This window comes from Thamnophis elegans, chromosome Z (assembly GCF_009769535.1).
Source record: "Thamnophis elegans isolate rThaEle1 chromosome Z, rThaEle1.pri, whole genome shotgun sequence".
NCBI lineage: Eukaryota > Metazoa > Chordata > Lepidosauria > Squamata > Colubridae > Thamnophis > Thamnophis elegans.
Genome location: NC_045558.1, coordinates 22,292,331 through 22,319,605, shown reverse-complemented (window position 1 = coordinate 22,319,605; position 27,275 = coordinate 22,292,331). Strand labels below are relative to the sequence as shown.

The 27,275-nt window shown below is 37.9% G+C and overlaps 1 protein-coding gene across 1 annotated transcript; it reads right to left on the bottom strand.

The window, feature by feature from the left end:
* Window positions 1-8,758: 8,758 nt before the first annotated feature.
* Window positions 8,759-25,873, bottom strand: PTCHD3 (patched domain containing 3). Its single transcript, XM_032235033.1, has 4 exons — window positions 25,118-25,873; window positions 14,849-14,970; window positions 12,207-12,352; window positions 8,759-10,281 (listed from the first exon to the last, which is right to left on the bottom strand). The coding sequence occupies exons 1-4, from the start codon at window positions 25,871-25,873 to the stop codon at window positions 8,759-8,761; spliced, it is 2,547 nt and encodes an 848-aa protein (XP_032090924.1).
* Window positions 25,874-27,275: the final 1,402 nt, after the last annotated feature.

The following is a 27,275-nucleotide window of genomic DNA, read 5'->3' as shown; positions in this document are numbered from 1 at the left end:
AAAAGATGAAACTTTTATTAAAACGTTTGACTTAACTAATAACGTCTTCCTTTTTCTTCTTCTTCTTAAATATGATTTATTTATTTATTTTTACTTCAGAAGTTTGATGACCGTTGTACAAACTAATCCAACCTAAATGTAGAGGAGGAGAAGAAGGGGGGGGGGATTTAAAAAGAGCAGAGGAAAAAGAAAAGAAAGCATGAAGAAAACATAAAGAAAGGGATGGGAGGGAGGGAAGGAAGGAAGGCAGTTTATGTTGAAACAGAAAATATTATATAAGGAAGAAAATGGAAATAACTTAGGAAGGAAGGAAGGAAGGAAGGAAGGAAGGAAGGAAGGAAGGAAGGAAGGAAGGAATTGCACTTAATATTGAAGGAAAAGAGAATGAAGGAAAAAGTATTGGAAGGATTGAAAGAAGGAAGGAGGAACAAAGAATTACACTTAATATTGAAATGGAAAAGAAAATATAATGAATGAAAGAAGAAGTATAGGAAGGAAGGGAAGGAAGGAAGGAAGGAAGGAAGAAACAAAGACTGTTGAAACAGAAAAGATAATATAAGGAAGAAAATGGAAAGACGTATAGGAAGGAAGGAAGGAAAAAAGGAAGACAATGTTGAAATGGAAAAGAATATAAGGAAGAAAATGGAAAAAATTATAGGAAGAAAGGAAGAAATGTACTTAATATTGAAACAGACAAGGGAATGAAGGAAAAAAATATTGGAAGGATTGAAAGAACAAGGTTTTCCTTGTATGGGATTGATAGTGTCATTCTTAAATTTATTCCCCAAAATTTTTCCCATTTGTCTAGTTCAATGTTATAGCCAAAGTTCTGTGCCCATTTTATCATTGGTTCTTTTACAGTTTCCAATTTCCTCTTCCATTTGATACTTCAAGAGGAATTTGTATATTTTCCCTATCATCTTTCTGTCCAGACTTTGAATAATTTTATTCAATTTGTGTGGTTCTGTTTCAATACCATATATTTTAGTGTCTTTATTGTATTTAGTTTTAATTTGGAGGTAGGTTAGCCAATCACCTTTCATATTCTGATCTGCCAATTCTTCAATTGTTTTTAAATTTCCCTGTCTGTCAATTAGATCTCTGTATCTTAGAATTTTGTTCCAATCTGTAAAATTTGGGTGTGTCGTTCTTTCTGTTGGTGATAGCCAATTTGGGGTTTTCACATAGTGGATTTTTTTGATTTTGAGCCATTGTTGCAGTAAAGTTCTAATTAAATGATTTTGAAAGTATTTGTGCGTTTCATGTTTGTCATTCATTCCATAAGAAATTATGCCAGCCTGCCTGCAGGTCATGGCCTTCTAAGATCAGAATTCTTTTATTCTTTAACTCAATCCAATCCTTCATCATTGTCATTGTTACTGCAGTTGCGTATATATAGGCTCCCTGTGTGCTTCCATCCATCCCTACGAAGATCTGCTGACTCTGCCTGCCTGCTGGTAAGTGAGCTGGGTTTTTTCTTTTATTTTTTTAATGTATTTTAAAATAATATTTTATTTATTGTGCATATGATTTTTAAAAATAGTGTTATTCTGTGTTGATTCTTTTTTTAAATTGTCTTAAACTATTTAAAAAAAGATTCTATCCAAAATAAATTGAAACAAGCCATTTTTAAAATTTCTATGCACAATACTTTGAAATGGACTCAGGAGTCATGATTGACACTGAGTGAATTTGCACTTTTAATAATCAGGAAGATACAATGGCATTGAAAAAAGTGACTGATGATCATTTTTCACACTTAGCGACCGTTGCGACCATTTTTCACACTTAGCGACCGTTGCAGCATCCTCATGGTCACGTGATCAAAATTTTGTTTGGCAACAGATTCGTATTTATGCTGGTTTCAGTGTCCTGGGGTGACCTTTTGACAAAAAAATTTTTTTTTAATCAAGCCCCCCCCCCCCTCCCGGTCAAGGGCGTCCCTCTTTTCCAATCTGAAAATCTGGTCACCTTATTCTCACAGCTAACCTAAATTTTGATTTTAATAAGTTAAATATAATAGTGCTAAACTATAATGAAACTATCTGCATACATGTTTTAACTCAAGTTGCTACATCTAAATGAGATGCTTCTGCCAGAGAAAATCACAATCCAGTAGCATCAGGGATGTTTGCAAAGAAGGTATCAAAAAAGTTTAAGATTTTAACAAAGTAGCAGAATTAGAAGGGACCTTGGAGGTCTTCTAGTCTAACCCATTGCTCAAGTAGGGACCCCAATCCCTACTTCAATCATATAGTTGTAACCATATTACCACAGCTTTTGACATAACTATGGACACTTTAAATTGAATAGTTTTCTCTTTTAAAAATGTATTTCGTGTTACTGTATAAACTTTCCCACATATTTTTATTGTGTCATTTTTATGTATATTTTTCTAGTCTGCTTTTAAAATGAACAAATTAATTAAAATCAAACTTAAAAACAGGATTCTGCAGGGTGCAATGGATTTTTTTTTGACCTGCTCACTCTCATTTTAGTATGACATATGCTTAGTTTCAGAACCGTCAATGAGACTCCTCATTTTTCAGGCAGAAATCCAGTTGAAAATCCCACTTTATTTCAATCCCCACATAGCTTTAGACTGCTTAGGTTACTTGAGACTGCCATCTGCTGGCTGCTTGTGAACTGCAAATTTATTTCTAGTTCAGAAGTAGTTAGACATCAGAGGTTCGTATTCTGACTTTTTATCAATTTGTCAATTATTTATTTATATGTTTATGTTATCCTGCTGCTCATTCAAAATTCAAAGCAGAATAAGATACAATTTTTCTTGTTGTTTTATTTCCACAACAATAAACCACAGAAACTAAAGATATGAGTATGAAAAAGCAATAAAGTTACATTTATTTTGTACCAGCGGAATTCATTGTTCCATATCTTTTCTGTCTTGCCAATTGTAAGGGAACATCATGACACGGATAGGGCAAGATTTTGATAAGGAGGTTTCAAATGGGTGGGGGAGTTGTTGTATTTCCCTGTAATTCATATTCTTAACTTCAGTGGTAGAGAAAAAAATTTATCAATCATCAAAGATTATAGACAAAAGGAGCTCCTTTTGTAAAAGTTTGCAAAAAAAAAAGTTTAAGGATCATTTAGTAGTTATCACAAAGCAACAAAATCAGTTTTATTTACATTGTAGCCAGAGGATGCCACAAGAATGAAAGAGACTGACTTGGATAATGACCTTGGAAGGGTCTGTCTTCTTTAACCTCAGTGGGACTCCACCCCAACTTTAAAACCAATATATTAACCATAATAAGCAAAATAAAACACTGAATAAAACTTTGCTCTTAAAGTTAATATTTGGCATACATTTTTTACAATTCCCCTACTCGAATTTAGCCTTATTTGAAGATCATCTGCATATATTGTTCAGAGATGGGTTGTTCTGGGTTCGACCCAGATCAAGCGAACCAGTAGTAGCGGCGATGGGAGGCTCCGCCCACCCACCTGGACATTTCTGCACATGCGCAGAAGTGTCACGAGCGTGCCCGAACTGGTAGTAAAAAAATTGGCAACCCACAATTGATATGGTTTTTCAAAATAGCTTTTTCAAATATTCTTGGTCAGGTGTTATAATACAGAGGGTTTTAAAAAATCTTTTAGAAGAATAATGTCTTTCCTTATGCTGTGGTGTGCCAGAACAAATAATCCAGACACTCTGGGAGAAAGGAGATCTGTTTATTCCTAAGAACAAAGAGATTTGCTTTTTGGGGGTAGACTACAGAAAAAACGGGGTCTAGGGACTTGACTTTATAGGAGGACTGGTCCTTGGTTTGAACTTGGGTTGTGATTTGTGTACCTTCTATATCACTGATGGCTAACCCTTTCGGTGGCGAGTGCCGAAAGTGCATGTGTACATCCATAATGCAATGTATGAGCAACCCCATGTTCTGCACATGCATGCGCACAACCCCCTGCCTGTGCCCCGCCCCAAGCATGCGCACACAACCACCGCATGCACCCTGTGCAAGCACACGGAACCCCCTGCATGTGCTCACCCCTGTGCATGCATGCCCAAACCCCATGCATGCTTGTGCAAACCTCCGCACATGCTCCACCCCATGTATGTGCACATGATCCCCACATGTGCACCCTACTTCCTCATGCATGTGCACGCATCTCCCGCATGTGCCCTGTCCCCCATCCATGTAAGGCAGAGACCCAAAAACCAGCTGGCCGGTGAGAGGCACACACATAAGTGTGGTGGAGCTCAGCTGGGGTGATGGCTCATATGCCCGCAGAGAAGGCTTTGCATGCCACCTGTGCCACGCATGCCATTGGTTTTTCACTATGTTTCTATGTTACTCATGTCTGTAACTAAAATATTATGCATTCCAAGATTTTATCATGCACAAAGACAATCAAGCTATTATTGAGGTTTAAATTTAAACAACTGACAAAACATTAATTTAGCCATAGCTCAATTAATTTGTAAAAAACAGCCCAGGAAAAGGATTCTTATAACCAACTTTCAGCATCAATATCTTTCACCTGCACTAAAAACTATTTTGTGCAAATTTTCTTTAAAGAACAAGATGTACATGGACCTAGTTGAATGAGATTAAGTAGCTTCTCAAGAATAAACCGAGGTTTATTTTCATCCACTAGCTGTGGTGGAGGAAGCATCCTGCTGTTCTTGGTGATGATACAGCCCTGAGCCACGTAAAAGGCAACAGACCACCAAACTAGGCTGCTGTTATCCTCATCTTGGGGGAATTGCTCAATTAGCAGTCTGTGGATGTGCCAGAAATGGGGAGGAGGGAGCTGAAATTGAACCAATTCACTCTTCATTTGGGGGAAAGTTCTCCTTCATCTCTGGCGGAATTAACTTTCCTGATGAAATTTCTCAGGAAACTAAAAATGAAATTGCATTTATACTTTAGAATAAAAGTATGTGCCTCACCTACATCAGGAATTTTTAGGCTTTTAACTCTTGCTTAACTCTGCTCGAGTGATCATAAAATGCCTAAAGTCAGACTAGATGAGGCACGTTGTTCTCCCACCTCCTCCTGTAGAGGACACTTTTTAGAGGCTTTTTTAAACAGTTAAGCAGAGTTATCCACGGTGACTCTGGCAGCAACTAGCTCAGCCTGACCTCAGCTCTTGCCTTTTTCCTTTTTCTTTTCTTTTCATGATGACAGTGGTGAGGCTCTGCCTCCCCTGCCTGTACATCCCTGGTAAAGGCTGATTTAGACTACTCATAATTGTCCAGTCATTGTTGCATAACTATACTGTTAAGGGGTTGATGTGTGAGCAGTATGTTGCAGAGGGCTGCAGGCAGGCCAATGCAAACACTTCCCAAATCCCAACTGCCCATTGTGTAGACATGCACATCTTGCATGCTGATTGGATGATCCAACTTCTTGCTCTGTCCTTTGCTGTTTTAGGACCTCCTGTCAGAACATTAAAATTTGCTGACATATAAAAAGAAGACCTTTGCAACCATCCCTGAATGACAGACACATACATTTGTATGTGCAGTGCTGGAGAAGTCTGCTCAAGCTTTAAGCCTGCATTATACAGCAAAGACTAGTGTGCTAACTGGTATATTTTCAGAAATATTGCACTCAGGGCAATAGATTATCTTAGCTTTGTCATGGCTAAATTAGATATGCAACTTATCTTAACTAATGTCTTTTTTTTTAAACAGGCAAAGCTTACAGTTGATTCTCGTTTATGAAACTGTTTTATATCATGATTCCTTATGATTCTGCCTAAGCTTTAAAATCTACAGGTGGGCTGATCTTATCATTTTGTAAATTAAAACAGCTTTCAATGGCGGGCCATAATGAACGTGAATTGGATTAGGACAAGCACTTTATGCTGCCTCTTTTCAGTCTGCTAAATGGAGTAGTTGATTCTTTGAATCCGTGGACAGTTCTCTACAGAGCATCCTCTATGGCAGTGTTTTTCAACCACTGTGCTGCGGCACACTAGTGTGCCGTGACAGTGTAAGGTGTGCTGTGGGAAAATTACTTTATATATAGTCAATATAGGCACAGAGTTAAATTTTTTAAACATTTTCTAATGGTGGTGTGCCTCGTGATTTTTTTCATGAAAAAAGTGTGCCTTTGCACAAAAAAGGTTGAAAAACACTGCTCTATGGATGGCTAGTTGAAGGATAAATGATGCTGTTGCCACTTCTGTGAAGGAAGCTATGGGAAGCACATCAGAGCACCAGCATAAAGCCCCTCCTATGTCAGGTGATGAGCTTTCTTTGACTTGTGGCAACAATTCTTGATCAGCAGACATTCGTCTCTTGGGAGAGGCCTTCTATATAGTGCTTTCTACTCCCGGCTAATTAAAGTCAGGCATACTCCCTGTTTACTAACCTTCAGTCAGCATTTTATGGAAGCAAGATGTTTGCTGATAAACTTAACTAATGCTAATTAAACAATTACATAAATTCTGAAAAAGGAACAGCTTTTCAAAATTTGCTCAAATTTTTCATGGAGAACAAATGGGAGACAAATTATTTAAATATTTCAGTATAATGAGATTTCACTAGACCCGAATAGAAGATTTGGAGTGAACTAAGAGGAAAGTAAGAGAAACACAAGATTTTTTGAGTTTGAAAATATTGACTATGTAATCAAAATCTTAGAAAACTCTGCATTCTGATTCCTCTGCTAATTACTCAAAAACCACAAGAACTGAAATAGATTTCTTGTCCATGTCATTTATTTGCAGACATATTAATGTATAGTTGAATTGTCTTACAGGAAGCAAAAGTTGATTATTTTATAGTCCAATTCTTATTTTTTTAAAGTAATTGTTAATAACTTTTAAAAATTTCATGGAAAAAATGGATGAAATTTGCAAGTCTAATTGCCAATTCCTGACTTAAGTTAAGAAATCTGCAAAAGATAAGCATTTTGAGTTGCTTTCAGTGATTCTTCTCTTTCTTGAATGGGTAAATCCTGTGGATATGGTAGTGGGAAACTGGTTAGGGCCAATTGTTGAGTGGTACCACAGGGCTTATTCATTCTACTTAACATTTAGCTGAAGCCTTATATTTTGTGAGTATGTGACCAGTTTATTATGAGCTATATATGTTCAAGAACTATATAAGCTTGTTAACTTTTCTTCTGTATTTGTCAGGCAACAAATACTGATAAATGGTTACGGTCAGCATGGTGTACTGGTTACAGTTTGGAGCTAGGACTCGAGAACCAACTTCAAACCCATCATTCATCAGGGAAATTTACAGAGTGACTTTGAACCAATCATATTCTTACTGCAACCTACGTAAGTCAGAAGGTTCTTTTGTGGGGATAACATGAAGCAACATTACTATGTACAAGGCAACTGGTGGAAACGACAAGCATCAAGATTCATTTATTCCCATCCCCAAAAACCTCTGCCTTCAGTTTTCTCACAGAAGACTGCCTTGAGCTTTCAGAAGAAAGCCAGGATACAAATCTAACAAACTAATAAAAGTTGTTGCAATTTTTATTTAAGTGGAATCATTATTACAGTGTGTAAAATATTTTGGTAATGAAGAGTCAGACCTCCATTATGAAAATCATATTTAAATAGGAAGTATGGGCACATATAATGCTGAGGGGGGAGGGACATCTAAAAATCAGTTAAAGATTAATTTCTTTAATTCCAATTAAATCTTTATCCTACAGTACAATTTAGTGATATTTCCATTTAGATAGCTGATATTCATCTTTGAAAAGAGGAAGGAAAATCTAGGTATCAGGAAATTAATAAAATGAATTTTATTATGAAGATCTGAATAATTTACCTCAGCTTTCAGATTCGTATAAAGTTTTATTTTATAGATATTAGGCTCTATTTTGCATAGGGTAATATCTTCAACGTATAAGGAATCAAATCTATGCTGTTTGCCAATGTGGCTAACAGCTATTTTGTCCGGAGAACATATTGGGATAATATAACAAGTCTGGATACAATAGAATTGCATATAAATGCATCTGAAAGTCCCAACTTGCAATTTCTGTAGTCATAAATTATCCATTTGTGATTCATTTGAAGTTACATTACCTAAATATGGTACAATGCTTCTTTCAGCCAAAATAACATGCAGAGAGAAATTTAAAAGAATGGATCAATTCCCTTTAGATGATCCAGACGTTTTGATTATCTGGAAACTATAATATACCATATGGGTAGTTTGCAGCTGTTAGTAATATTCATGTTAAAGTTAGGCTTGCTTTGTTGCTAGAATATGCCTGCTTGTCCTCTTCCCATTATTGATGGGCATGAAGTATGAACTGAGAAAACATACAATAAAAGCCTTACGTCAATATCAAATGAGTCTAGATTCTTTACAAATCTGATTTGTCATGCCTTATGATCATGATATTACCAGCGATTCCACACTTTTTTTGTACTTAATTGCATTCTTCCATATGTACTTTGTGGCAATCACCACCATGTGGCATTAAATAGAATGGTTTCATTTTATCAGCATCCGAACAATCCTGATGCTATTTTACATTAATCATGAATGCCTAAATAAATGCACCATAAGAATTGTTCTAATAAATCTTGAATTGCTTATTATAAAACAGGTTTCATCTGTCCATTTCTTTTGATTAACATACAATTCATTATAAGCAATTAGATCTTCTTGAAATGGGGGAATTTTCTTTCCCCTATTAGTAGTTAGCAGTCCCATATTTTCATTTAAAGCAAGTTTCTTATTACACTGAGTAATTTCCATAAGCATTTACCATTGTTTTGTTTGTTATCTATTTGAGAATCAAGTACAATAACTAAAAAATGTTAAAAACACAGGGATGAACATGAGACCATGAAGTGTTCCAAGTGTAATAACAAGAAACATTATCTTAAAACAAGTCCTAAAGACATAAGTGGCTGCCATAGAGAGAACGGAAATTCCTACAAGGGTGGAGGCAGATGCCTGCATAACTGGGTAACCCAGGTGGAAAAGAGCATCTATTGCCTTTTCACTTGAACTGGTTTTACTATTGGAAACATAGGCATAAGATATGTGAGCGGAATAGTCTACAGAAAATCCTATGCAAATAACAAGATTGATCATAGATATGGAATCAAGATTCACATCCCAGAAGGCCATGTAACCAGACACACCTACAATGACAGAGCCAATAGTAAAAGTTACCCACAAAGAACATACAGGACTGGGAATCAGCAGCAAAGAAATAATTAACATGGCCCCAGCTGCAATCAGAACATTTTGAATGGTATTTTGATTTATAACAAGGTACTGATCAAAGTGTATAAAAGCTGGGTGATAAACCATTAGTGGTACAGTACAAATATCGGCAATATGTCTTAGCTGCTTTAAAAGATTTTTCTCATCCAATGAATTTATAACATTTATGGTCTGTATAAAGAACCGAGAAGCTAGTATTTCGTTTGCACTCATATTAATATTCCACTGAGAATTGGGATCTACTCTGAATAGAGCAGGTAAATTTTTAATGAATACATCATGATCATTTAAATCTAGAGACATGCTTTTAGCAATATTTTCATAAATTCTTAGCCATGACTCTGAAAAATTCTTATCTACATAGTATCCATTTTCTAAAATATTCAAACAGTTCTCAATTTCGTCACGAACAGTTAAATTCCAATACGCTACACTAGTAGTAACTATTACCATTACCCTTGGACCATATGTTGAAAGATACTGATCTTCAAGGTTGTAGTATGGAATGATATAAGAATCATCTGTTGCTACGTTTCGAAGATCTATGCCCTCTTTAAGTTTAAAGCATCCGTATAGACTAGTTGCTAGATATGTGACATATAGAATTACCACAACAACCTTAGTCCAGGTGTGCATAAGGAAGGGACCATAATACTTTCTGAAGAAAAAATTCATGGGATGTTCAATCTCATTTCCAGTAGCTTCATCATAAAATCCTCCTATGCAACATCGGTTATACATACGACCCCGGGAATCTTGGGGCTCAGAAAAAACTTTCATAAATGTTAGCCAATGCCTGTTACTTTTTTCTCTTCTACCATTTAGAGCTAGAACAGCCCCAAGAAATGTCAGGTTGTATATATAGCAGAAAATGAAAGCCGTTCCTGTATAGATACAAAATGATCTAATCGATGGAAAGGAAGTTGCAATTCCAATGTAGAACGCTAAAACATCTGTCATTGTTGTGATAGTAACTGATACAGCTGCTTCTGAATAAGTGTTAGCCATCCGGTCTATAACACTATCCTTTACTTTTGTATGCTGCCAGCAGGATACCAGGATGAACATATCATCAACACCAATTCCTGGATAATGGTAGAAAGAGGAGTCAGTTTTCACATGATAAAAAGAGCAAATTATACAAGGAACATGATCAGCAACTCATATTTTTTTAAGATAACAAATCCTAAGATACATCAACCTGTTCAAGATCAATTCAACAGCTCCAGTATTTTCATTTGGTCCAGGAAAGAACAACCTGAGTGGCTGTCTAGTTCAGTGTTTTTCAACCTTTTTTGTGCAAAGGCACACTTTTTTCATGAAAAAAATCACGAGGCACACCACCATTAGAAAATGTTAAAAAAATTTAACTCTGTGCCTATATTGACTATATATAAAGTAATTTTCCCACGGCACACCTTACACTATGTCACGGCACACTAGTGTGCCGCGGCACAGTGGTTGAAAAACACTGGTCTAGTTAGAGGGAGGGAAACATTTTATACCCATGAAGGTCCTGCCTCACATTTGTAGGCCCTGTCATGTGGTACAGACAAAACCAATGCCCAGGAAAGTACAGATAGCACTCAACTTACAAACATAACTGAGTCCAAAATTTCTGTTGTGAAGGGAGACATTTGTTAAATGAATTTTGCTCCATTTTATGACCCTCCTTGCCACAGTTGTTAAGTGAATCACAGTTAAGTTGGTAACACAGTTGTAAATCTGGATTCCCCATTGACTTATCAGAAAGTCACAAAAGGTGATCACATGACTCCGGGACATTGCAAATGTCATAAATGAGTCAGTTGCCAAGTGTCTGAATTTTGATCATGTGACTATGGGAATGCTACAATAGTCATAAGTGTGAAAAATGGTCGTAAGTCACTTTTAAAAGTGCCATTGTAAATTTGAATAGTTACTAAACGTTATAAGTTGAGGACTACCTGTATAAACAGGCAACAAAGCTCCTCAGATACTGTGGTTCCAAACAATTTTGGTGTTACTAAGATGATAGCAGGATAAATATGTGATGAAACTAAATTTGAAAACAGCAAAACAGATTCAGTTTATTTGTGTGAAACAGAAAACTATCACAGGCACTGAATAAATATTTAATTTTATTTATACCTAGGTTTCAAAACTATACATAAATAAAGGCAAAATAATTATTGTTCTATATTTTGCAAAGAATCAGAAAGACTAGATGAGTTACGTAATCTGCGGTTCTATTAATGCGTACTACTGATCAGACTTAGGTGAAGCAACTGTTTTTCCCTTTAGCTGTCACTGACTTGTAATTTTTGAGTGACATAAGTAATTATTGGAATTAATAAACATATACAGAGCAATTATATAACTATATTTAAGTGATATAATTTAATATAAGTGAAATACTACTTATTTTTTTTATCCTGAATTAGGCGCTTATTCCTTTTTGCCTTTATTTTACTGACGTTCAAGAAAAAATACAATTACACCTGGGTATGCATAGAATCATAAAATCCTAAGGTTCTTTTGAATATAATATTTTTAATAGAATACAATCAACATATATAATTAATCTTAATATAATTTAATAGTGCAGAAAAAATCTATTTCAATAGTAAAAAGTAAGGAAAAAGAAAAATTTGGATCAAAATTAATGGATAATGAAAGTGGAAACAGTATAGTCTGAATTAAAAATTAAGGATAGATGAGAAAAAATGAGTTTGTTAGACTTTGTGGTAGGAAAATAAAAAATAAGAAATCATCGGTGTGGTACTATTCATGAGTAACAGTCATCTCACTATGATGTTCATAGAAGTGTGTACAGTTGAGCTCAAAAGGGATTATATTATGTGAGGGAATAATATTTCATATATAAGACTGTAACCTTAGCCAATTTTAGAAAGAACTACAGAGAAGTTTAGAATACCTATCAGAACTAAGGAGAAATATAATTGGGAGAGCTGGAACTTCTAGCTGTTGAAAGCTCAAAGGAATATATATATATATATATATTACCTACCAAGTATAAGAAATGGTGAATTTGCAGCTGTGATAACAAACGGCACCCCATAAAACAGCAATAATCCAAAACTGCTAATGACAGATAAGCCTGCTGAAAAAACTCCAAAAAATGCAACCCAGAGTTTTGTTCGGACACAATCTAGCCTATAAGAAGGATGGAGAAGAGTTGAGCACTATAGAGTCTGAATTTCATTCTGCATTTCTAATATCTTGCAAAATTGAACAAAGAACTCAGATACAGCTATTAAATAATAAATAAATTTTACAGAACTTGTATAAGCAGAAATATACTTAATTTTAGAAATGGAAACTTGTATTCTTAAAAATGTATCAAATTGCTCAAAGGGGTTTCACAAAATTATTTGTAGCCCCTAGTGTGTATAGTAAACATTTGTAATTCAGATCATTTGTAATTAAGAACTCAGATACTGTATTTCTGACATTATTTCCACACACAGAATTAACACAATCTCACATTTCACATAGGTTTGTGATAAAGCCAACTTATTCATATTATATGGTACATCCACTGTTCTCTTGATAAGAGGAGGTATCGGCTGACTACATTAAAAAATATGGGTGTGTATTTGGGACCAAATAACATTAATTTTAATGGGACCAACTTTTAAGCATATCTCTGTAGAACCTTACTAACAATATATATTTCACCCATCTATAACAATCCCAAAAGTAGATTCTTGTGGGGAAATGTAAAAAATATATATTTTTGTCCCAAAAGATGAATTGGAAATTCTTCCTTTGACTCACATTAAATGAAAGAGGTAAGAATCCAAAAGACAAGTAAATAAGTGTTAATGGCGTGACATGTTTTAGAAAAGTTTCTTTTTTAAGGGCACTGTGTAAACAGAAACAAAAATAAATAGAAACTGTGTTTGTAATCAGATTTGCAACTTTCTGTTATTATAGCCACTAGCAAACATACTTTTTACCTTCATCATAAATGTAATTTTTATCTTTACCATATTTCTTGGTTTATCCTAGCTAGTGGGGCTGACAGTTTCCTTTAGTGGACGCCATTCATTACTCATTTACATTACATCATATTCTGGCTAAGTAATTTATATCCCTTGCATAATCTGGCCAGAAATCTAAGAAGAGTTACGATTCCATTCCTTGGGACTGGGATAGATTAGGATTAGGGATGGGAAATATACTTTATCTGCGTGTGCATAATTTCTCTGCCTATTTTTAACAAGCACCACCTGCTATTTAACAGCTATGTCAGGGGTCTCAAACTTGCTTCGTCAGAGCATTGTCATGTGACGTATCTCTACTTCCTCCCCCCTCACTAAACAGGGCATGGGCAAATCTAGACCGTGGGCCACAACTTTGACACCCCTGAGCTAGGGCATGCAGTAATTGCACCAATTGTTTATAATCATAGACATTACTGGGGAATACCGCAAGTCTTTAGAGGAAAAAAAATTACGTTCTGTTAAGGCTGCATTTTGTGTAATTCCTTGGGAGTAAGCTACAGGTAAACCTCCACTTAGAAAGTTCACTTAGTGACCTTTCAAAGTTTCGACACTGAAAAAAGTGGCTTATGAAAAATTTTCACACATGACCGTTGCAGCATCCCCATGGTCACATGATTTACATTTGAATGCTTGACAACTGATTCATATTTATGACAGTTGCAGGGTCCAGGGGTCATGTGATTTCCTTTTGCAACCTTCTGACAAGCAAAGTCAACGGGGAAATCAGATTCACTAATAACAGTGTTACTAATTTAACAACTGCAGTGGTTCACTTAACAAATGTGGCAAGAAAAGTCATAAAATGGGGCAAAATTCATTTAACAAATTTCTCACTTAGCAACATAAATTTGGGGCTCAATTGTGGTCACAAATTCAGAACGACCTATATATTGAATTCTATTTCTGACTGGCTTTATTTCTAAGTAGTCATGCAACATATTAGATTGTACTGATAGGACATTTTTTATTAGCCATACAGGTAGTTCCTGACTTATAATTGGTTACTTAATGACCATTCAAAGTTATGAGGGACCTCCAAAAATTCCTTATGACCTGTTTTAAAATTGCATCCCTCTCCTAGTTACATGATTGTATTTTGGGAGCTTATGATTGGGATTGGATGTTTATAACATCTCGCAGTTGTGTTTTTCTGTTTTCCAATGTTTATTTCGAGTTTCTGCAAAACACCACTCACTGGAGAAAACTAATTTGCTTAATAAATACAGCATTTGCTTAACAACTAACATGTTAACTTAAAAATCATGGTGTTCACTTAGTGACTGCAGCAAAAAATGTAAAAAAAATGGGTTTGGTCATGTCTCAATAATTCCTGGCTCAATTATTATTGTAAGTCGAGGTCTACCTCTGCTATTGAAAAATGTTAATGGAAAGTGTGTTCTCCCAAAGCAAGTACAGTTTGAAAGTTTTGCATTTCCTTTTTTTTTATATAACTGATTATGTAATTACAAATAATATAGTCTGATGTATATGTATACTTATTTATTTGTTACATTTATTTGCTGCCTAACTTGCCACATGTGTATGTTGTATGTAGATATACTTTTTGGAATATGAACATTATTTATTCTGTAATAAAATATATAAAGTTATTTAATAAGAATGGGTGAGAGAAAAAATTTACCTTGCACATGAAATAATTGAGAATACTATCGTTAAAAGATATGCGAGGGAGACCAATGGGATCACATTGTTAGCAAGGTTTTCAAATTCATTCTGTCTTGACAGTGAGGTAAAATAGGCTACCTGCCAGGTTAAAGGGGAAAGGGGAGAGAGAGAAGGAGAAAGATAATCTTTCAATTATTTTATCTTAAAATGTATCTTAATTGTATAAGCTTAGATAAAAATATATTTCATTATTATCCATTTTTGTACGCTTTAATATATTACAAAGACAAGTTAATGGATATTTTTTACAAGTAGTCCTTGACTTACAACAACAACAACAACAACAACAACAACTGGAATGGATTTTTCCTCTCGAAGTGCTAAGGTTGTAAAGCATCTTGGTTGTTATAGTTAACCGAATCGTATTAGGTGGCAGGGGGAACCAAATCAAATGGGAGGAGCAGGCAGGAAGTTGCAAGTCCCAAGTAGCTTGCAGCCAGGTAAGTGGCTGCAGCTGGGTGGGGCTACATGTGGAAAAGGCTTGGGGAAGGTGCAAGGAAGGTATGACAAAATTTGGGAAGGTTGCATAGAGTATTGAGAGGGGCACAGGAAGCACTGGAGAGAACACAAGGGTGCAAGAGATGCAGCAAAGCTTGGGAACATTGTGCAAGAGTGAACAGAGCATGTAGTGAGGCTGGGAAGGATTAGTGGGAAGAGCAAGGGTCAGAGAAAGTACACAAGTGAGATGTGACAAGACTTGGGGAAGGTGTGTAGGAAGTATGTGAAGATGTGAGGGAGATGTGGCAATTCTCCAGGAGGGTGTGCAAGGTGTATAGAAGATAAGGCAAGAGTTAGAAAGGGTGCCTGAGGATGGGACAGCAAGAATTGGGGAGTATGAAAGGAAGGAGTGGTAAGGTTGCACAAGGGTGTCCGATGGGCCACTGTGGCACAGTGGAAGAAGGGGTGGGAAGGATGTATGATGGAAAATCCTTACCAAACTACTTCCAAGTCCTCTTCCCCATTGATTTTCTAGAGACGCCAGAAGGGAAGGTCACAAGTGGCAATCATTTGATTGTAGGGCACTGCAACTGGTAGTAAGCCCACAATCACATGATTGTGGGAGTGTCAGAGTTGACTACTTCTTCATCTCTGTTTTAACTTTAAATAGTTGCTGAACAAATGATCATTAAATTAAGGTCTACCCATAAAGTTCTAAAGCAAAAAATGCCTATAATACTGTAATAATTAAAACATTTTGTATACTGTAAGTTATTATGATATTGCCCCATTTCCTAAGTATGCTTTTCTAGTAAGTGGCATGTATGCTGAATCACAAAATATTCTAAATTAGAGTTCATAGCTTGCATAAAATATGAACATACTTGAGAAAAAACTGTGGGTTTGGCAGTGTTAAGGATATAATGGCTAAAATATGATAATAATTGGCTAGTAATTTCCATTACATTGGGAGGGACTGGTTACATGTGGCACAGGTGTGAATAGTGGTGATCTACTCTATGCCCTCTCTATAATACTAAAAAATATTGTCTGAATGGCTCAAGTGACCAAAGCTATGATGGACAGTAGTAGTCAATATCCATATTTGGTGATGGCCATGACATATGAAAGATTACAATTTGGAATGTAAGGTAAATAAATATGCCCATGAATAAATAAATCTGTGAATTAACAATGAAACAATGGTAAGGAAAGTAGTGTGTTTGTGAAACCAAGGCAGAGGCAAATGTAATCGATAAATGATAGTTTAATCCTGCAAATTGAAGCTGATGAATGAAGTTGCTGTAGATAGTAGTATAGTTATAGAAATGATGATATAAATGTAATTATAAATAAAAGAGATAACTTTTAAATCAGAAAGTATTAATTGATGTTGTCCAGATTATTGTGCAGACAGATGACAGTTACATTTATGCTCTAGCAAATAGTGAAAATGAAAGGATTTGGAGTGAACGTTAGTAAATCCTGGATGACACTCAGAGTTAACGTATTAATTATATTCTCTTAAATGGCATTGGTGAAGAAAAGAAAACACAAAAGAAATGACTGGGCCATTTGGAAATCTAAGAATGAATGAGGATGGTGATTGGTAAATTATCTGCAGGAAAAAAAGCTCATTTGGAAAATATGGTTTAAGCATACAGGTAGTCCTAAATTTATGACCACAATTTGGACTGAAATTGATAGTGCTAAGTATTGCTGTTGTTAAGTGAGTCATCACATGACTGGACCTAATTTTATGACCATTTTCTCGTAAACAAATTACAACAGTGACTGTGAATCCAACTTTCTCAATTGATTATGCTTGTTGGATGGCTGCATCCATTATGTGATCACAAGATGATGCAACCATTGTAAATTCGATTATGTTGAAAAGTACCTGAATTGCGATCACATGACTGTGGTGTGTGTGTGAGATGATGGATATATGTTTGAGGATAGGTCATGTCACTTTTTTCAAGTCCGTTGTAACTTCAAATCTTTGTTAAGTAACAATCATAATTTGAGGATTATCTGCATGAGTTTTCATGCATACACATCGTTCTTTTATTCAGGAGTTCAAAATGGCATATATAGCACCCAGTCTTATTTTTCTCTGCATTAACAATCCAGTGAGGCAGTTTAGGCTAAGAGAAAATGGTAGCCTAAAGTTACTGGCCTATTTGCTTTTTGCCTTGATTGCAGCTCGTCTCTTCCTCTCTATTATTTCTGCCTACTATATGTAGGTTAAATACTCCTGTTGATAAAGTAGCTGTGCAAAGACTGCATCTGTACCTGACAATTGGAAGAGTGCTCTTATTATCCCTCTATAGCACATGTGTCAAACTTGCTGTGTCACATTGCTATCACATGATGTTTCGCAATGCTTTTCCCATTCGCAGAGCTGGGGTGGCTGTGGCCTGCGCGTGACACATCCGCCCTGCAGGCAGCCAGTTTGACACCCCTGCTCTATAGCATTAGGTCAGTCAAGAGATGCACAGATGTTGGCTTTCAGCAGCTCATTGAGAAATATATGAATGGGAGAAAGTTTAGACGAATTTAGACGTATTTTTTACAAGCAATCAAGGCAATATATCAGGAACAAACAGCACAAATTATAGTCAATGGGAGTTTAACAGAATCTTTTAAAATCGAGAAAGGTACAAGACAGGGTTGCCCCTTATCACCATTATTGTTTATTATAACCTTGGAGTTATTGTTGAATAAAATACGGAGGTCAGAAGATTTACAGGGAATTAAGATTAGACATCATGAATATAGATTATGAGCATTTGCGGACGACTTGGTTATAACTTTAACTCAACTAGGGAAATCTAATAAGGTTTTAATGAATATGATTAATCAATATGGTCAAGTATCTGGGTTTAAAATAAATCTAGGGAAAACAAAGATGCTAGTTAAAAATATGAACACTAATCAAAGGGAAGAATTAGAAAGAATAACAGGATGTGAGATAGTTAATAAGGTTAAATACTTAGGAGTTTATAGTAAAACTTCAAATGGGAAGCTATATAAACATAATTATGAACCATTATGGCACAAAATACAGGTAGAGATGAAAAATTGGGAAAAACTACAATTGTCTTTGTTGGGAAGGATAGCAGCAGTGAAAATGAATGTCTTGCCTAAATTATTATTTCTTTTTCAAATGATACCAATACTTAAAAAAGATGCAAACTTGCTGGAATGGCAGAAGGGCATTAATAAATTTGTTTGGTCAGGGAAAAAATGGAGAATAAAGCTTAAAATTATGCAAGATGTACGTGAGAGAGGAAGCTTGAAAATGCTAAATTTAAAACTATACTATGAAGCAGTAGTTTTATCAATAATTAGTGATTGGATTAATTCAACAGAGGATAGATTACTGAATATCGAGGGACATGATTTGATATACGGCTGGCATGCCTATTTGATATACGACAAGAAGGTGGATAAGACTTTCAAAAGTCATATTAAGGAATGCTCTATTGCGTGTCTGGAAAAAATATCAACATAAATTAAATGATAAGATACCTATGTGGGCAATTCCTAGACATGCAATAAAGAACATAAGTATAGCACAAAAACAGGATGTAACTACATACAGACAGCCTCTTACTATAGAAAGAGGTGTATTACAGTTAAAACCCTTGAATGTACTAAAAGAAGATAATTCAAACATGGTTTCAGTATGGACAGTTACAGGCCAGATGGCAAAAAGATCAGAAAATTGGTATTATGCAAGATGAGGACAATCTATTAAAACAAATCAGAGATCAAAGTCAAATGCATATAAAAAGGCTATATAATGTATTAATAGAAATTAATTCTGAAACAGAATTAGTTAAAGACTATATGATAAAATGGGCACAAAATTTTGAAGAACCAATAATGCTGGATACATGGGAAAAAATATGGGTAAGATGGGCTTGGGTGGGAAGGGTGGGGGAGAGAGGTAAATAATTGTAAAAGCTTTTAAAAATTTTCAATAAAAAAAATATCTGGAAAGATCCTGGAAAAGATAATCAAGCAACAAATCTGTTAAAACCCAGAAACAAGCAAATTATACCCACGAGTTTGCCAAATATATCTTATTTCATTATTTGACAAACTGAATAAATTAGGTAGTGAAATGCAGTGGACGTAGTATACTTGAATTTCAGTAAGGCATTTGACAAAATAGACTAAAGCTCCTTTTTGGTAAGCTAGAAAAATATGGGATAGAAAGCATCACCAACAGATAGATTTGTAATTGGCTGACAAATCACACTCAACATGTAGTCCATACTGGAATTACATCTACATGGACGAAAGTAAGCAGTGGAGTACCACAATGTTCTATTTTAGTCCAGTACTCTTCAATATCTTCATAAATAATTTAGATAAGGGAATAAAAGGGGAACATCTATTTGTAGGCGACACTAAGCTGGCAGGAATCACCAATACCCCACGCTAGATGATAGGCTCAAGATCCAGATGGCTCTTGACACACCTGAATACTGTGCCCTATCCAACAAAATGAAATTCAAGGTAGAGAAAAGTAAGGTCTTACACTTAGGGGGGAAAATCCAAAAGTACAGATTAGGTGAAACCTGGCTCAATAGCAGTAACTGCAAGAAGGATCTTGGATTCTTAGTGGACAGTCATTTAAATATGAGCTAGTAGGTACAGCAAACCAAAAAGCCAATGCAATCCTTGGATGCATTAACAGAGAAATAGAATCAAGATCACGTGCAATACTATTTTGAAATTTGAAATAATTGAAATTGGGTTTGTCTAGTAATGAAAAGAAGGACTAAGCGTATCCTGATAGTAGTCAAGGTTTTTATTGTCATTTCAACAATATACAGTACAATACACAGTGAGAAGAAACAACGTTTTCCTAGGACCAAGGTGCTACATCAGACAACACAGATTAAAAAAAAGAGAGCAGAACTACAGAGTACAACTACATATAGCTCTAAATCTAAGAACTTAGAAAGAATTGAGGAGTCTGATGGCTTGTGGAAAGAATGTTACAGTCTGTTGTGCGGACCTTTTTCCAGATGGCAGGAGAGTAAAGAGCATGTATGAGGGGTGTGTGTGGTCAGCCACAATGTTTCTGGCTTTACGAATGCAGCGTGTAGTGTATATGTCCACGACAGAGAGAAGAACAACCCGATGATCTTCTCTGCTGTCCTCACTATTTGCTGGAGGGTCTTGCGATCTGAAATGGTGCAATTCCCAAACCAGGTGGTGATGCAGTTGCTCAGGGTGCTCTCGATGATCCCTCTGTAGAAGGTTGTGAGGATATGTGGTGGAAGCTGGGCCTTCCTCAGTTTCCTAAGAAAGTAAAGACGCTGCTGGGCCTTCCTTATTATGGAACCAGTGTTGAGGGACCAGGTGAGATTCTCCGCCAGTGAACACCAAGGAATTTGGTGCTCTCTACGATCTCCATGGAGGAGCCACTGATCTTTAGCAGGGAGCTGAAGTGTTGTGTCCTCCTGAAGTCAACAACCATCTCTTTTGTTTTGTCTACATTCAGAGGTTGTTGGCTTTACACCAGTTCGTTAACTTCTCCACCTCTTCTCTGTATGCTGTCTCGTCGTTCTTGCTGATAAGACCCACCATGGTCGTATCATCAGCGAACTTTATGATGTGATTTGAACTGTGCATTGCTACACAGTCGTGCGTCAGCAGGGTGAGCAGCAGGGGACTGAGCACAGAGCCCTCAGGGGCTCCAGTGCTCAGTATGATAGTGTTAGAAGTGTTGTTCGTGATCCGGACTGCCTGAGGTCCTCCCGTCAAAAAGTCCAGGATCCAGTTACAGAGGGAGGTGTTCAGGGTCAGCTTCCCCATCAGATGTTAGGGAATGATAGTGTTGAATGCTGAACTAAAGTCTATGAACAGCATTTGTATGTATGAGTCTTTGTTTTCTAGATGAGTGAGGGCTAGATGGGGTGTAGTGGAGATGGCATTGTCGGTGGAGCTATTTGAGCGGTATGCAAACTGCAGTGGATCCAATGTTATGGGAAGCACGGTCTTTATATGCCCCAAGACAAGCCTTTCAAAGCACTTCATGATGATGGGAGTAAGTGCAACGGGATGGTAGTCATTGAGGCAGGACACTGATGATTTCTTCAGCATAGGGACAATGATCATTGTCTTGGAGCACTTTGGGACAACATTGGTACTCAGAGAGACATTGAAGATGTCGGTGAAAACATTTGCCAGTTGGCACATCCTCTGAGCACTCTGCCAAAAATATTGTCTGGTCCCGTAGCTTTTCGTGGGTTGACTCACGTCAGTAATGGACAGACAAAGTATCTGGTCGTTGGAAAGAGGTGTGGTCTTCCTCGCTGTCACATCATTCTGTGCTTCGAAATGGGCATAGAAGCTGTTTAACAAATCTGGAAGTGAGCCATCACTCTCACAGACAGGTGGTGATGTTCTGTAAATAGTGATGGCTTGGATGCCCTGCCAAATACACCATGTGTCTCTGCTGTTCGTGAAGTGTTTGTGGATGCTCTGGGCATGTGCATGCTTTCCTTCTCTGATGGCCCGGGACAGATTGGCTCTCGCTGTTCTTAGGGCTGCTTTATCACCCGCCCTGAATGCAGAATCTCGTGTTTTCAGTAAAGCACGCACCTCTCCAGTTATCCACGGCTTCTGGTTGGGGTGTGAGATAATTTTCTTGGAGACTGTAACATCATCAGTACACTTGCTGATATAGCTGGTCACTGACAATGTGTACTCCTCCAAGTCAATGGAGTCCCCAGTCAGTGCATTCAAAGCAGTCCTGAAGAGTAGAAATGGCTCCTGCTGGCCAGATCCTCACCTGCTTCCAAACTGGTCTTGAACGCCTGATGAATGGTATGTATGCTGGAATTAGCATAACAGAGATGTGGTCTGAGTAGCCAAGGTGGGGGCGGGGCTTCACCCAATATGCACCCAGGATGTTTGTATAAACAACATCCAGCGTGTTTTCCCCTCTGGTTGCAAAGTCCACATTTTGATGAAATTTAGGGAGTACAGTCCTGAGATTTGCATGATTGAAATCTTGGCAACAATAAACAATCCATCAGGGTGTATGTTCTGCAGTTCGTTGATGATTTGGTGAAGTATACACAGTGCTTCCTTAGCAATAGTGCTAGGTGGAATATACACACCGAGTATAATAGCAATTCCCTGGGTAAATAAAAAGATCTACATTTTACAACCATAAACTCTACAAGCAGTGAGCAACAGGTGGAAATGAGGACAGAGTTTTTACATCATTCTGTGTTGATGTATACACACAGTCCGCCGCCATGAGTCTTACCGCACAGAGCTGCATTTCTGTCGTCACGAAACACTGTTAACCTGTCCAGCTGAATAGCAGCATCTGGAACTCTATCACTCAGCCATGTCTCCGTGAAAACAAAGATGCAGCAGTGTCTGTAATCACGCCGTGTAGCTTGCTGGAGTCTGATGTAATGTAATTTATTGTCCAGGGAGCAGACATTTGCTAGCAGGATGTATGGTAGAGCAGCCTGGCTAGGGTTTACCTTTAACCTAGCATTATCCCCTGCTCACTTTCTGCACTTCGGCTTCTGATGCCCCCGCCTTCATCCATTGGCTTCTGGCAATGCTGGGGTCTGAGGGCCTGGATCTCGGAGCAAGCCGAGGTTGCGCAGTTTCTCCCGCAAATCATCATTAATGGTGTTGGAGTTATTACTATATTTCCATAATGTCTGCCGAAGGTACACGTAAATGCCAGTTGCTCTGACATCCATATGTTTCGTGGGACGGGACACAACATAAAAATAGCACCACTTTGGATCTGGAGTGACCACTGCAAGCTACTGCCGTGTCACCTACATCTCCATCCTACAGCTCAACACACCTTTCCTAGCTTTCCTGTTCCTAGCTACAGTACTAAAAGAAATTATTCAGAGAAACACTCCTAGCTACAGTACTAAAAAACATTTATCAAAAAAACACTCCTACTTACTACAGTAAAAATGTAACTCAGAGAAACTCCTAGCTACAGTACTAAAATATTACTCAGACACTCCTACTTACTGTACTAAAAACATTACTCAGAGAAACACTCTTAGCTACAGTACTAAAATGTTACTCAAAGACACTCCTACTTATTGTATTAAAAACATTACTCAAGGAAACGCCTACTTACTGTACTAAAAACATTACTCAGAAAAACACTCCTAGCTACAGTACTAGAAATGTTACTCAAAGAAACGGCTACTTACAGTACTAAAAAAATTACTCAAAAGAAACACTCCTAGCTACAGTACTAAAACATTACTCAAAAACACTCCTACTTACTGGACTAAAAAAATTACTCAGAGAAACACTCCTAGCTACAGTACTAAAACGTTACTCAAAAACACTCCTACTTACTGGACTAAAAACGTTACTCAGAGAAACTCCTACTTATAGTACTAAAAACATTACTCAAATAAATTCCTACTTACTGCACTAAAAACATTACTCAGAGAAACACTCCTAGCTACAGTACTAAAATGTTACTCAAAAACACCCCTACTTACAGTACTAAAAGCATTACTCAAAGAAACTCCTATTTACTGTATTAAAAATGCTACGAAACTCCTATTTACTGTACTAAAAGTCGGCCGGAATGTGAGAAGGCAGCCAGCTGCCGGCACCTGGCCTTGCACTCCCACAGGAAGAGGAGCATTCCAATATTTGAAGGGCTGTCAGAAAGAAAAGGAATCAATCTATTTCTCAAAGCATGCTAAGAAACAATGGATGGAAATCAATGAAAGATCCAACCTAGAACTAAGGATACATTTTCTGACAGAGAGAACAAGTAACCAGTAGAATGGCTTGCCTTCTGAAATTGTGGGTGCTCCATCACTGGAGGCTTTTAAGACGAGACTGCACAAGAAATGTCTAAGAAATTGGTCTTCTGCTTGAGCAGGGAGTTGACTAGAACAGTGTTTCTCAACCTTGGCAACTTGAAGATGTCCGGACATCTTCAAGTTGCCAAGGTTGAGAAACACTGGACTAGAAGACCTCCAAGGTCCCTTCCAACTATGATATTTTATGTTTCCAACACTTGTATAAATATAATGTTGTTTGGTTGCTGAATGCTGGAATTATGAAAATAAAGCATTAAATTTCAAATTAATAGAATGCTTAAGATAGTGGAATAGTGAATATATGACATTAAGCAGAGAATATAACAAGGATATTGCTGTTGAATATATTCAGGGGTAGGTATACTCTATCATGAATGCTTTGAATAAAGTTTCATATATTGATCAAGTATGCAGGAGTGGAAGTCCGTCTTGTTTTGAAAGAGAAGCAGTCTAGATCTCTTTACTATTTGGATAAACAACCCTCTCTTTACTATTATTTTGCATCTCTTTACTATTTGGTAAGTAACATGTATCAGTATGAGAAGTTGCTATCCAAGCAACCAGCTTTACAGAAATGTATGCTGAGTTGATTTAATTATACATGGGCAATAAATGGAATAGAACTATTAAAAAAAAGAACATGAAGAAAAAGTGACTAGGCCAAAGCAAGTCAAGTGAAAGGCTGAAAAGGACAAGAAACTTTGCAAGAGACTGAGGAGATCCTCAAAATCTGAGGTGAGAAGTTTACAGAACTGTTGTGTGAAAGTGATGCTGTAAGCAAGGGAGCTTTGTAAGAATATTGTTTAGGAACTATTAGTGTTTTCCATAACCTGCCAATGCTCCAAAAAAAGGGGGGGCAAGTTTCCAATGAAATGTAAGAAACGGGAAAAATTTGAAAATAACATTTACTAACTGAGCCCTACCTCGAGGACTGTAAGGTTCAGGGTGTCCAACATTAAGGGGATTCGCTCCAGAAAGGCCTTCAGCCAAAGAGTGCTGGACTCCTTTTTCCGGGGCTCATCCTCCTGAAGGAAGTAGATGAGGCGCACCGCTCGGGCCTCCAGGAGTGGGCGCTTAGGCTCAACGCCCGGGCCCAGCTTGACGCCCCCTAAGGAGAAGCCCAAGAACAACCGTCCGCTGAAAAGCGGGAAGGTTAAATTGGGCAGTAACACTTCGATGTAGGCTGGGTTGTCTTGGACGAGGCTCAGGAGCGGGTTGCTGCTGAAGCAGTGGCCGAGGTTGCGCGCACAAAGTCGGTCGAAGGAGAGCCCCGCCGCCTGGATGCCGCGCACCGCCCGGTCTAGCGTCAGCAGCTCGGCGAAAGCCTCCCGCGTCAGCAGCGAGTCGCCGTGTGTAGCGGCCACGGCGATTAAAGTGGCATAAGCGCCCTCAGTGATCAGTCTTTCCGGGGAGAAGTTATGGGCATCGTCGGTGTGGAAGAAGTTCCGCACGATACTTCGCTCGACTTTGGCGGGGCCTTCGATGGGCGTGAATTGCTCCTCCAGGTCGTTCGGTTGGCGGCTGGGCAAGAAGATGAAGCCGACCGAGAGGGCGGCCGAAAGCACCAAAGGCACCAGGAGATAAGGCCACGGGTGGGTCCCCACGGAGGCACCTAAGGCGCGGACCGCGCGCCGGAGGGGCTCCTGGAGGCAGTTGGTGCGGGAGTAACGGGTCCCCATCTCCTCCGACCGGTCTTCCCCTCACAGGACCCCGGCGCGATCGTTTCCGCGCCTCGCCGCCGCCGCCGCCCCCTCCCGCTCTCTGGCTGAGCGACCGTTATTTGCAGAACCGGAGCGCATTCCATTTGGCGCGGCTGCCCTCGCGCTCGTGAATACGCGCGGCGGGTTCCCGAGCGAGGCTCTTTGGAGAAGGAGCCCGTAGCCCTCCTAGCTGTCTCCCTCCCTGCTCAGGTGCTTCTTGTACAAATACCATGCAGGTTTAAATTCCCCAGGCAAGGGAATCCTAACTTCTACTCCTCCTTCACTCCGTTCCTCTGGAAAAATTCATACTTCAGGAACACTGCTTGTAGGACAATCACAGCTAAAAATAATGTTTATTTTTCCTGGCTGCAGTATAAAGAATGGAATATAATTCTTTATTGGCCAAGTGTGATTGGACACACAAATAATTTGCCTTTGGTGCATATGCTCTCAGCTAAGAAAATGTCCCCATGGCACATCCCATAATGAAGTGCATCATTCCTCACAAAATGATTGAAAAAAGGCTTATTACAACACTTATTCCAGCATGATAAACAGGAGAAAAGAAAAGCAGAGTGAGTTTGCTAACTCTACTGAATAACCAAATATCTTGGGGTCTTTTCTTCCTTTTAGCCAGGAAATTATCTATGAATCATTTTTTTACTTCAGATTGGGTCACATTAAGAAGGATTATTTAAAGAATTAGTGTCACAGCAATTTATAAGCCACTTTGAAAACTGTGTTTTCACTGATGAAAGTGTGGTATAGTATTTAAAATGTAAAGCTGGGACTGTGGAGTTGCAGGTTCAAACTCCTCAACCATCAAGATTCACTGAGTGACTTTGAACCATTCATCCTCTCTTAGCCCAATTTTCCTCACATGGTGGTTGCTATAGAGAAACATTGGACAAGGGCCTTCTCTTACATGCCACTTTTAGCTCCTAAAGTAAAAATTGATTTACTTTACAATATTTGTAGCTTGCCACAATCCTAAAGTACACTAGTGACATACAATAAAATCCACAAAATATTGTTAAAGAAGACTGCTTGTAACTCAAGGTTGAAATGAGTGGTCCTTTGTACTCTCTGAGCATAGTTGTTTTCTTGCAGGTGTTTCATTACCCAAGCTAGATAACATCATCAATGCTAATAAGGAGGTGTTTGCTAACAATTTATATTCTAGTGCCGTGAAGCCTCCAGAGGGTGAAAAATAACGCAATGTGCAAACTGGAAGTTTGGGAATGGACTTCCTGGTTGCCTGCAGAGCCATTTATCGCCCTCCGGAGGGCCTCCAGTGGGGCGGGGTGGCCGTTTTCGCCCTCCCCAGGCTCCTAGAAAGCCTCTGGAGCTTGGGGAGGGCAAAAAATTGGTCCATCACATG